At 37.2% G+C, this 13500-nt stretch overlaps 1 protein-coding gene across 9 annotated transcripts in view; it reads left to right on the top strand.

Moving 5' to 3' along the window:
• The first annotated feature begins 332 nt into the window (after positions 1 to 332).
• The window catches only part of LOC149781782 (uncharacterized), a 67863-nt gene continuing 54695 nt past the window's right edge, over positions 333 to 13500 (top strand). For 7 of the 9 annotated variants that reach the window (XM_089935938.1, XM_089935935.1, XM_089935941.1 and 4 more), the window contains exons 1-3: positions 333 to 484; positions 5724 to 6217; positions 7497 to 7651. In XM_089935938.1, the coding sequence (XP_089792064.1) occupies positions 5776 to 6217; positions 7497 to 7651 (597 nt within the window). In that variant the 5' untranslated portion in view covers positions 333 to 484; positions 5724 to 5775. Of the gene's footprint in view, positions 485 to 5723; positions 6218 to 7496; positions 7652 to 13500 lie in introns of those variants that run through there. The other 2 variants (XM_089935937.1, XM_089935942.1) reach the window with 2 other exon arrangements.

The raw sequence follows: 13500 nt of genomic DNA, 5'->3' as shown, positions 1-13500 counted from the left end.
TAAACATTATTAGGTCTTTAAGTTTGTTCTTGCAGTCGAAATAAGTGAGTTTTGAGAGCCCTCTTGAATGTAATCACTGTGTCTTTGTGTCTAAGTTCAGTGGGCAATTCATTCCACGTTGCTGGGCCCTGGTATGCAAAATAACGATGTCCATATGACTTTGTTTTCATAGTGGGAATAATGAGTATACGATTGTCAGAAGAGGAGGGTAAGTATCTACGCTATTTACTTGCCTTATGCACCATGTTGCATAATTATTATTATTATTATTATTATTATTATTATTATTATTATTATTATTTCAGTCATCATTATCATAACAAATATTTACGAAGAATAAGAAGAAGGAGAAGAAGCTGAAGTTCGTACTGAGATGCGGTTTTGCTTAACCGACTTTCCGGACTTTTATTTTGTTTCACTCCTTGTCTTGAGAATTTTGCTTGACCGTTGAAAATGGCGGACAGGGTAAAAGTGCCAAGTTTTGGTAAGCCTTTGTTTGCAATCACAGTTTCATTAGTTAAAAGAGCACGTAGCATTATTGTTGGAAACGATTCTGGTTAGAATTGAAATCTGTATTTTAAATTTATATTGCTGTTGATAACTTCTTTGTATTTAATCGACACGGCGAATTGACACAGCTTGCGGACTTTTTATGAGGATGCTTTGTCTGAAAGGGAGGAGGAGAAAAGATGAAGGATTGTAAGTTGTTATCTCATCAGTATATATCTTTGTTATATCATTGGTATATATATCCACTTCCTTCCAACACTGAACTGTCTACAGATGTCAATTCTTTTTATTCTCAATAATGGACCGGAGAATGCAAAGCGATCAGCTTTGTACTAACTACTCATTCTCTTGGATTTGATGTAGGCCTACATGTAAGACATCGACGCTGATATTTATGTTGTGGGCGTCAAGGTCTTACAGCCTAACTGACGGTGCTGTGTAGCGTGTTTTGTTGACGACTAACATCGTTACGAAAGTCAAATTTTCAGGAATATTTCACACAATTGACAACTAAAATAACAACACATTTCTACAAAGTAAAGTCATAATGTTTTAGTTAGACTTTACTTACTCTGATGTCTTTTCTCTAATAACTTAAAATTCTCACAAAAGAAATGGACCTGTTTTCAAGTTTCATTGGCCTACATTACAGTTGGCTGGAAAGCGATGAAAGCATTTATGCCGAAATCAGGTGAAGTTGAAATATTATTCTTTAACGAAATGAATAAAAATATATTATGCCTATTGGAACTGTAAGCAACAGTTCGTTCTGTTCAAAAAACATATGTCCAACATGAACCTACTTGACCTTACGTTGGCATACTTCAACTACCGTCGCATTGCAACAAATTCAAATGCATGTCAACGGAACGTGAAAATGCGTCCATTTGCTAGTATCATATTTTCACTCCACCAGGATAAAGACAGCACAGTAAGTATATTAACTACACTTAAATTAGTGGGAGAGTGTCAATATAGGCTGCCAAGTGTGTGAGATGTTCCTGAACCTTTGATTACTGATCCCGATGTCAACGACATTGGAACACGCTATACAAGGCCGTTATTTGGATACTAAGACATAGCACTAAATCAAAAACAACATGTGCTATGTCTTACATTGTAGGACTAGGATCTGACTTAGTCCTATAGTATAAGACATTGACAAAGATATTTATGTTTTGGAGGTTGAGGTCTTACTGCCTAAATAACAGCGCTGTATAGCGTGTTCCGAGGTTAACCAACATCGGAATGAGGAGTCAAATTTCCAGGAGTATTTCACACACTTGGCAACCTATATCACTGTTTTTCTACAAATTAAAGTCATGTTGTTTTAGGGCCAAGAGAGACAATACGCTTCGTGGCCGTGCACCTTAGCTGCGAAAGTCTGTTTGCACTGCCGCCATGTACCACACCTGGAAAGACTATTTGCACAGTTATTCACTCAGAACACACACATTTTCTTTTATTTTTAAGCTCAGACAAGTTGGCTAGCTGTATTTAGAATTTGAAAGTACCATTTATGTTCTGAGATGTTTTGTGTACATATTCATACATTAAATCTGAGTGTCATAATTTTGTCTAAAGTAAGGTAACAAAGACTATACTTAAAATGTACAATTGTATTGTAAATGTGAAAGACGTAATTATTGCATAATTCAAGATAACCAAGCATACCAAAAAAATACAAATAAAACTGCGCAGAAGGGGTTTTGATCCTGGGTCTTTTTTGTGACGAATCAACATAGTTCCACTTGACTATGGCCATTACTATGTTAGATGATAACATTTTTCAGCTCTTATGTCTGTCTATTGATAACAAATGTTTTTAATTTTAACATATATTTGTGTTGTCCAGTTTAATTCTTTTGGGGAAAAACACAGATTCGCCTGATGTCCTTTAACTGTTTGCACATCCTATCAAAAGTAATAGCAAGTATTGTTAGTGATCAACTTAATTGCAAAATTTAGTACATGACCACCATGCAAAATATATACTGTGGAACAGTATCCTTTTTGATGATGCTTGTAGTCTGATAAATCGGCTGCCAAACTTGTAAGGATATTGATGGGTATGTGTTATGTTCAGTTGAATTTATGTAATTGGCAATACTTTCTGCTCATCCCAAATGTATTGACCAGTCACCATGCAGATAAGTCTTGACTGTTGTGATTACAAGACAGCCGTGTGAAGTCTTTCCAAAAGTTGGTACATGGCAGCTGTGCAAATATACATTTCCATGCTTTAGAACTACTTTACTGACATTGATATCTTTATTTTAATAAATTCAAATTCCCACGTAAGCAGATGGACATGTTTTCAAGTTCCATTAACCTACATTTCAGATGGCTGGAATGTGATAGAAGCTGGGAATGCTGAAATCGGTTATATGGATGATATGTATCCTGAGCAAAACAAAGATATCTAGCACTTTCGTCACTGTATATTTTTGTTCATTTAAATAAAGATACTTACTCGAACTTAATCTGATTTTGGCATTCCCTGCTTCCCAAATAAAAATACATCGGTTACTGACTATTGTTTTTTAAAAGAAACATTCTGAATATGATAGTAATTTCTGCATACATGAACTTGACCCACTTTTGTAGTTTTTCGTTCCTTTCTAATTGCTAGCTTTAGTTTTTGCCACAAAACAAATCAAATTTTACTTGCTGACAATATATTTTCACAATACTCCAAAATGGCAAGAAAATAAAAGGGCTGATTTGATTAAAAATATTGATACTGGTAAACTGTAAGCATTAATTAACAAGACTGAGATGTAAATAAAAGTATATAATCTATAACATAAACTGTCTATATTCATCAATTTCAGCAGTGCTATTTAATAACTGCTTCATCATTCATGATGTTTTGTAATAAATAATAGCAATCCAGTTTGTAATAAAAATAACAAATGTATGGCATGGAATATAATGACAACACACTTAGGAAATATCTTTTCCATTCTGATCAAGTTTATAGAGATCAAGCAGTTCTTTATAATCTTTAATCGTGTTTAACCTTTGCCTATAGGTAGGTAACACTTCATTGGTAATATATTTACATAAGATGAGAGTTCATCTTGTTCATTCACTGCCTAGTGCAGGGCTTTCATGGTCTTGAGGTTCTGAGTCAGATATATGTAAATTTCACCAAGGATGCCCTATTTCTTCCTCTGACATGCCCCATTTCTCCCAATGATATGCCCAATTTCTCCCTATGACATGCCCCATTTCTCCCTATGACATGCCTCATTTTCCCTCAGGACACTCCTCCCTTTCACTTTTTTGTTGCCAATTTACAGGATAGCTTGAGGCTAGACTTAAGTAAAAAGGCATGAATCCAAGGTGACTAACTAATGGTTAATCCTTATAATTTTATTTATCTTGTGAAAAGGACTGGCCCAGTGAATGATATTCTGACATAATGGCTACATTATTTGCATTGTGGTACATGTAGTTTATAGTGATGTGAGCACTGGAGGATCATGCTGCAGACATGTAGCATCATGTCCCACCCAGTCACATTATCCTGACACCAGACTGACCAGTCCTAGCACTAACCTCTTAATGCTGAGGACCAAGCAAAACAGCTGCTAGTAATGTTTTTATAAGTCTTTGGTATGACTTGCTGGGGTTCGAACCTGTGACCTCTCATATCCAAGGCATATGCTCTAACCACTTAGGCTGCGAGTGGGGTCATATACTGCTTATCAGTCGAGTCAGATACTGATCTGCCATAGCATAATTCACCTTCAGACCAGGGTCTATATTGTTTGTTCTAATTGGTTACTCCTAACAAACTGCATAGACCCAGATCTGCTGGTGCATTATGTGATAGCATATCTAGGTCTGTGCCATTTACAGATGGACTAGACTTACAAGTGAGTACACCCAGTATGGTACTTGTATGTTAGTATTGTGCAGTTTTTCCTCGTCAACTGTATTGGGATTCATTCAGCTGGTACTGAGCTCATGCATGAGACAGAACAAAGAAGTCACTTTAGGACAGATTTGGAGATTTTCCAAATATTATCAGGATTTTGGACTTACAAAGAAAGAGGATTTTCATTAAGATACCCAATACTTAGCGTGCAGATGGACAAAAAATTGACTACTGAACAATTTTCCATTTTTAAAAAAAATTAAAATATGAACATCATATTATCCTATCAGTTCTTTCACAGTAACTTGTTGTAATTTATACTTTCCTCATACCTATACTATACATACCAGAAACAGTTTAGAATATCTTAGGAGATCATTGCCTGGATTACGTTTGTAGTAGTCCTCATCATGGTTGGAGAAGATGTATTGATCAAGGTTTCTTCTGGAGTCATCCTGAATTTTCCTCAGAATGGAAATTGCCCTTTCATTGTCTGCTTTCAGATGTGGCAATGTATTTTGTCTGATGTAGATTTAGTTTCCAGAAATTCACAAGATTGGTGCTATCTGGGTCAAATTTGTCAAGTTCCTCTTAAAACCGACTTTTAAAGAAAGTCAGAATGCACAGTCAGACCTCATTGAGCACTGAAGTTCCTGTTTCCCTCCATAACTTTTGGCAGTAAACATTGATCCTAAAACAATAATAACCCAAGTTTTGTTTCTATGTTTGTTATTAGCATGCACATATATATTATTCAAGTAAGTTAATATTTGATTAATTGTACCAACCCTATTGCACTGTATCCCCTAGGGGTGCAAGATTAAGAGTAAAAAAATCCCCTTGTCAAAAATGTGGGGTCAGACAGTTTTTAAAAACAAAACCACTTTGGCGGTCAAATTAAAAATTGTGGGTCTCTGAAGCACAAATGAGAGTAAAGGCAAACACTGTATTGTCTCATTATTGTGATCAACAAATTATATTTTTTCTCATTCACCTTTGATGGTTTCAGAAATGTGAGTATCATAATAAATGTTCTGAAGGTTTCCTGGTGGTGTAGATTTGTACCAAAAATTGGATGCAATATGGACATGCAGTGGTTAGAATGCACTTAGGCATAGATATCAGATTAACATCATCAGAGGTGCCACAAACTGATCTTTGTATTAATGTTTATTTTGTTTGAATGAAAACTTTTAAATGTCATTCCCTTATTACATACTTGTACACAGTAGCTTTGAAAATGATGGAATAAGATATAGATGTTCTTTTTTATTATTTAGTTTTGCTTGGTTCTTTGGTGTTTAAAGGTTTCCATGCTTCATTTCAGAACTTGCAGACTTGTGAACATTTTTTTGAATTGGAGATTGTGAAAATCTGGCATGATGGCTGATCAGCAGCAACAGCAGCCTCAACAGCAGGCACCACCACAGCAACCACAGCAACAACAAGCAGCATCATCAACACAGCAACCATCACAGCAGCAGCAGCAGCAGCAACAACACCCAGTTACTCCTGTAACACCTCAACCCACTCCCCCTACACAGCATCAGTTAGCACCACAACAACACCAACATCAGCAGCATCAACAGCAACAGAATTCAGCAGCTGTGTCATCCTTAGCATCGTCTATAGCTATGAACACAATGGCGATCACAATGCCAAACAACATTGGTATTGCACAGCAAGGTGCAGTGGCAAGTATTCGATCCCCGCTTCCACAGGTACAGGTCATTCACCAGGCGATGCACAGTCCATCTTACCTGCCCCAGTTCTCATACAACCAGCAGCAACAGTTGATGCTTCAGAATGCTGCAATGCAAGGTAAATATACCATCAGCATCACACTGCCAACTGCAGAAAGTTTAGAACTGAATCTTTCATCACAACTTATTCTGGCAGCACACAAGTGTTCCAGCAGATAGGGTCTGACTTGTTTGCTATCTAATGTGGCAGCACACAGTGTTCCTGCAAACAGGATTTAGCCTGTTAGCAACCTAATCTGGCAGCACAGTGTTCCAACATATAGGGTCTAACTTGTTTGATAACCTAATGTGGCAACACACAATGTTTTATTTCCCCATTCACCTTTGCTACCCTAATCTGGCAACACACAGTTGTCCAACATATAAGATCTAATCTGTTTGTTTACAATTCACAATTAGAATGACTTGTATAGACCCTGATCTGCTGTGTCATTCTACAGCAGCAGATCCTGTTGTACATTTGTGTGCTAAAAGTATGTATAGCTTAAAAAACAGCAACTGTGGCTTGTATCATAATTTACTTTTTTTAAGACAGAGGAAATTAAATGTTGGATTTTAATTATGCATTAAAATTTTAAGCAGTTCCAGTGTTAAATATATAGTAAAAGTCCAGTATACAATTGAATGTTCATTACAGAAACAACATATTAACTCTTGATGGAAACATTGTACAAAGATGCTTAAAACTGGTCTACAGGGAGTTGGCTATCAAAATTGTTGGTTCAGATTTTCAAGGACTGTTTCAAACTTAAATGTCATTAGCAAAGAAACATTCACATTTTAAAGTTGTTTCATTTGTGTAAATGTGGGGTTAAATTTTGCCTATGAATGTCAGCTGTTAGGCATGTTAAAAAGTACCATGAAATATAAAAGTAGATGTGAATTTTGGAAGATAGAGCAAAATAGATTATGGGATGCCATGTTTGCTGTCCAACATCCATTCAGCGGTGAAAAAGAAGAAATGGTCTTATCTTGAATTTCTGAAATTCTGTTTCAACACTTGAGCTTCAGTTCCTTAGAGAAACTCTTGTTTTAAAAACACATATTATTTCATTATTGTTGTGTTATGTGCCTCGTTGAGTTTATCATATCTCCAGATTCTCCCTTGTTGAGTAATTTGTAGGTGTTGTCCACTATATGTTAAAATGTCAAACTACTGAATAATTCTTAAAAATAAGTGAACAAGAAAAGAGCTTTTCATCATATTATATGAACTGAGGCAGAAGTTTACTTTATGTGTGTACTTTTGCTTGTTTGTTATTCTGTTTGCTTTCAACAACTGGTTTTGTACCATAATTAAAATCAAAGGCCAGAGATAATACAATTATTGTTAGTAGGCAGTGTTTTTGCAGCTGCCATGCAAGCCAGTGGCATGAACATCAATCCTCAGCAGCTGAACCTTGCCAATATGGCTGTGGCAATGCAGGGCCGACCCAACAGCAACATGACTGCGACTCAAGGCATGTTAACTCATAGTCCTACACAAGTGCAGGTAAGGGAGTTCTCATTTTATTTTGCATGATGGTTGGCAAGGCAAGCCTTAAACATAACTTCCATTTTCAAATTTGATTTTTTATTTTTAATTTGTAGAATAAAATAATTTGCTGAAAGTCAAGGTAGGAAATAATATTCAGTGCACACAAAGTGTATTGAAACATTTTCCACTAATGATGGCATAGCTGCCACTGATTTACACTCCACTGCTCTGTGTAATATCCAGGTGTAACAGATGGAGTCAGGCCGAAACTGCACTCTGATGTGAGTTTTTATACTTTGACTGAGTCAGTCACCTGCTTTGGGTACTGATGTAGTTTAATCTGTGATGGATTGTATACATTAGCCTGGTAGATTCCATTCAGACCTGTAAAACTGAGTATAACTTACACCTAGTGAGAGTAGTACAGTGGTCCTCCTCATGAACAGCCCCCCTGATGAGTGGCCACCCACTCAGCCAGAATCCCTTGGCACTGACAAGTTTGTGTTCAAAAGTACCCCTCAAGAAAGGCCACCCCTCTAATGCGACCAGCAGCCAACATATTAGTGCACAAAAGTAAAATTTACCCATCACAAGCAGCCACATTTTATTATTAATATATGTCCAGAACCAATATTTAATTATGGTAAGGTAAGTAATCTGATTATCTTTCTAATTGGGGCTATTTTTGTCCACCCAGTGTCCCACAGAAATCTTCAACTGGAGAAAGAAGAATAAGAGAGAAAGTATGGAGGAAATAAAGGGAAATGAACATTTATATTTGGATATATGTACAAGAGAGTAATTCAGTCGAATTAAAATTAGGTCAGTGTAACCAGATTTTCATGCTTGAATGAACTTTTGTATTTTGGGCTGTTCACTGATAACAACCTTATCATTTTGGACATTATTTACCAACACTCCTGAAAGTTACTATGTAGATACAGCTGAATAAAAGTAACTCAACCAGATCAGAACTAGATCATAGTGACCCAATTTTCACTCTGGAGTGACTTTTGTATTTTCAGTGATCCATTCATTTTACCCTCAATATCTTTGGACCCTATTTTACCTACATATGAAAATTAGCATTAGCATTAGGATGCATTTTGATGAGAATAACTCAACCGTTTAAAACTAGGTTAGTTATGACTTTTTTTCTGAGTAATTTTTATTTTCAGCTATGCGGTTATTGCACTAAGTATGTTAAACCTCCCCCATAGCAGCAATAAATTGCCCATCGCTATTGCACAACTTTACTTTTTTTATGTAAAAGATACCTTGATATATTTTGATGTGAGTACATGCTCCCACAGTGTGGAGAATTATTGTGATGCAATGCACCTTTGCACCTTGCATGGTACATGTGTAGAATGGTCACCATTTTGAAGGACACCATGCTGCATGGACATTATGTTCAGATCATCACCAGAGAAAATTTCCCTTTACTGAGTGTTTACTGCATTAGTGGTCTCCCTTCTATGGTTAATTCGAATCTTGGTGTTTCACTATCCATTCCATAATTTAATTTCTATGCTGGTAATCTATTCTCCCCTTTTTAGAAATTTTTTGTTCTCTAAGGACTCTGAAGTTACCTTATGTATCCCAGCCATTAGGGGCTTGAGTACACTCTCCTACTTTTCAATATACAACTAAAGCATGGGTAAGTCCTTATGTTAATGTATGACAGCAAAACATGCCTAACATTTTAGAGCAATGGAGACTAATGCACTCGTCTCTAAAAATCTATAAAGTAGATTGACATAAGAAGATCTGTGAAATTTTTATTGAAAGCATATATTAATAACGCCAGCAATCTTGCTTTACACTATTATTGCATGTCTGCTTGCATTATTTCCTCAATTAAAGGCTACAGCAATGAGAATATTATGTGCCTAAAGGAAAAAGACATGAAAAATGGGTCATTCATTTATTTATCCTGTGCATACACAGCCTCAGTCTACTTAGTTTGCACTGCATAAAACCAGGTAAGTTTATGCATTATAAAAAAATGTATTGTTTTTATTTCATTTTTCAAAATAATGACAGAACGGTCCAGGAGAGCAACATGGTCATGACAATGACCCTTGGGATACTCACCCACACTGCATCAATTGCTCCAGGTGCACATGAAAATATTGTTGTGCACTTTGCAAATTATTGTCTTTCAAAACCTGTTAGGGAGGTGGTGTACTGCATACCTCATGACAGTGACAGCATGCTGCTCCCACCTATACGGGAGGTGGTGCAACAATCTCAGCACTCAGAGTAGTGTGTCAAACACACACCCTATGGGACCAATCCATACCCTTTTGAGTGATGACTTAATTAAGGATTGGGTATTCTCTAGTTATCACTCAGTGGTCGCATGGTACAGGGATAAGATTCTGCAGTCCCATCCCATGTAGGATTAGGAGTCTGCCCACTGGGCTGAAACTAGGGATTTTCCTATTATCCCAACAATTCCTTATGGGATGTGGGACCCTCCACCTCAGGTTTCTTGTTTCTTTATGCCCCATGAGCTACTGGACCCTGCCCCACAGTAGAGGTGATGCTGCTGCTTATGTCCAGGGCAGACAGACTATCTCTTCTCCCTTCTGTTACTCATATCCCTTGTTTACCATGCTGAATGACAGATTATAGTGCTTGTATGCCCCTTCCACAACTGAGGGACATAGTGATTCCTATCCACTCTTTGGTTTGGAGTATGATGATACCCATTCCATCCTTGTTGACTCCAATGAGTTTGATCAAGAAGAAGCACCACTGAACACCTCCTCTGAGGTCCACTCCTTCCTCTCATTTGGGTGAGAAGGAGGAGGTCTAGTCATATGATATAGTTCATACTTCTTCCTCATATCTCTATGATTGATTATCTCATAGGCTGCAAAATATCATTTGCTCTTCCACAATGTTGAAATCCCTGGTCTCTACTGCACACTCTGAAAATGCTGGTTTGGCCAAATTGGGTATTTCATGCTTCCAGTAAAAAAAATTGAAGCCATGGAACAGAAAGCCTGATTACTTGTCACCATAGCTTCATCCCATAACTGACCTCTTCTTGCCTACTCTGTTTAGTTTGCTGAGGGAGTTCTCATTGAATCCAGTCTTCCAACACATACTAGAGGCTGTGGCCAAGACATCCCAATGTGCTCTTTCGGCTAAAAAGGAACTACATGTATTGGTAGAATTTCTGTACAACTGAAGTTGTATTGGACTGCTCCAGTGTCTTACTTAACCACATTAAAGACTAAAGTTGCCATTGGGTACTTGGGTACCTGCCCATTGGTAACAAGCTGGGTAATTAAATTTGAAACCAGATACCGATTTAAAAGTTATACAAAAAACCCAAAACATGTTACCAAGTTCAGATCAAAGTCATCAAGAGCGAACGAGACACAACATAATGACTATGCTTTTTTGCCACTTATATTAGTAATAATTATGCTTATACCTCTCTTGGGTGTTGGCATGTATGAACCTACAACAAAGCAGTTCAGATTTACATTTAATATAATTTCCCATTGATTGAGTACTCAGGTAACTGATTGTTAGGATCAATGGGTACCTGGTAGAAGTTTTCTAAACTTTTGTCAGCTTTAGTAAAGACCTTTCAATGGCTGCACTTTTTGAAGTCCAGACCCTCATTGGCAGACTCGTCATCAACAGTGATCTTTGACACCCACCCCTGGCCCATTGCAATCACTCATTATGCATGTTACATGTACCATGAATTGCCTACAAGTTTTTCAAACAGATACAACTACATTTCAGTATGTAACCTCAAACTAGGCCTCTTCATTAGTCAGGTTCCCAGTGCACAAGCAGATGTGCCACAGAGCCCCAAAGAGGAAGTTTTCTAAAAATCCTTACTATTTTGTCGAGGGAAGTGGATACAGCTCTTCTGACGTGCATTCTTCTCCCAAATGTTCATGTAGATGTTCACCTAAGCCTCTTTTTCTAGGCTTGGTCAAGCGTCACAGACAGTGGTTGGGTCCTTGTCATCTTGAGCAAGGATTAGTGTCACTTTAGTGAACAACCCCCTCTATCAAGGACACCCATGTTCTTCCACCAGTCCAGTCTAGTGAAATTGAGGAAGGAGGTGCATGCCCATTTACAGAAAAACTGTAGTTGAAAGGGTCCTGAATAATCAGTCTCTCACATTCTATTCCAAAATCTTTCTGGTTACCATGAAAGGCAGAAAGTTTCGAATCATAATCAATTTCCCCCTACCATTTCCAGGTGGAGGAACCTTTTAAGATGGAGGCTACCTCCTTAATCCAGAACATGCTTCGTCTGGTTGGGCTGTCTCCGTCAACCATCAGGATGCCTATTGGCACATCCCGATATTCCCACCACACTGCAAATACCTGTTTTTGCATAGACCAGAAGTTTTTCATTTCTGGATTCTGCCATTTTGAATCTCTTCCATACCCAGTTCGCACCCAAGTTATGTTAGAGGTAGCAGCAAAACTCCAATTACTGCAGACCTGCCAACAACATTTAAAATTTTACTGCAAGTCTTATTGAAATGGTTCTTAAAATATGAACTTGGAGAATAAAAGCAAACGTTATGGAAATATGATTCAAGTATTGGATTCGGCCAATGTGGGTATGTGAGAAAGCTTGCCAGTAGCTTCTCGTGAGTTGGTGGTTCTTTCCGGGGTTTTCCCCTGTTCTTCCTCCACCATTAATACTGGTCGCCATGTATAGCCTATCGTGTGCTGAAAAATGGCATATAACGCAACAACAACAACAACAACAAATTCCTCCTAAAGGCTATGTCGATATTTTGGCTGCTGTATTACCTCAATCAAAAGAACATATAAATCCCTTGCTGGTTGAGACATCAGCTTTATGAAATTAAAAGTGCAATAGCAGTGGGTAAGTTTTTCCTACTATTAAAATCTGTTGTGGCGTGGAGGCTTAAACTAATTTTAATTATAAAATGCCTACCCGTAACTCTTGCCAAATGCCTTCCTCCCTCAATGCTCTGATGTCCTGGTGGAATTGTCATCTATAAATAAAAGATGATCATTCTATTCATTGACCATGTGAGGTGCACAAGTGGATACTGACATTTGTCCACTCTTGGGAGAGGATAAATACACATCAAATACACATCAAATAGACTGGTTTTTCAGTTAAGAAAAGTAAATCTGTGCAACATCAGTGGTTAAGTATTGCACAATTAAAGTTTTACCCCCTTCCTGCAAGAAAATTACATTTCACCCATTCATGAAAATTAGTATGTGGATGCATCTTAATAAAAGTTATTCAGCATATAAAAACTAATTCCTAGATGGTAGTTCAGCATGACTAATTTCTATGCTTGAGTAACTTTTTAAAAGTTTCAGCTGTTTTCTACACCCCAATATGTTATACCTTGTTTCACATGCATACAGCTGGTTTATGGATGTACCTAAAATAGAGTAGCTTAGTAGTACCAAAACTAGCTGACTGTGGCCTAATTTTCTTAATCTAGTATCTTTAGATTTTAGTCCTGGATTCTTTTTTACCAACACTTTTAAAAATTGGTATGTGGATATTTAATGAATGTGACTCAGCAGTACCAAAACAGGTCAGTGTGACCAAATATTTATGTTAGAGTGACTTTTGCATTTTCAACTTTCTTTTCTTAGCATCTTAGACCATATTTCACCTACGTTCATGAAAATTGCAGTCATATCACCTTATCATCATAATGTGACCTTGACCTAACTTTCATGCTTTGGTGACCTTTGTGTTTACAGCTATCTATTTGTTACAATATCTTGTATGCTATTTCACATACACTCATGAAACTTGGCGTGTGGATGGAACTTACAAAGGGTAACTCAACCATACATAAATCGGGTCATTGTGAT

This window comes from Sinohyriopsis cumingii, chromosome 15, assembly GCF_028554795.1.
Source record: "Sinohyriopsis cumingii isolate HCF-2022 chromosome 15, ASM2855479v2, whole genome shotgun sequence".
Classification (NCBI taxonomy): domain Eukaryota; kingdom Metazoa; phylum Mollusca; class Bivalvia; order Unionida; family Unionidae; genus Sinohyriopsis; species Sinohyriopsis cumingii.
This window is presented reverse-complemented; position numbering and strand designations above follow the sequence as displayed.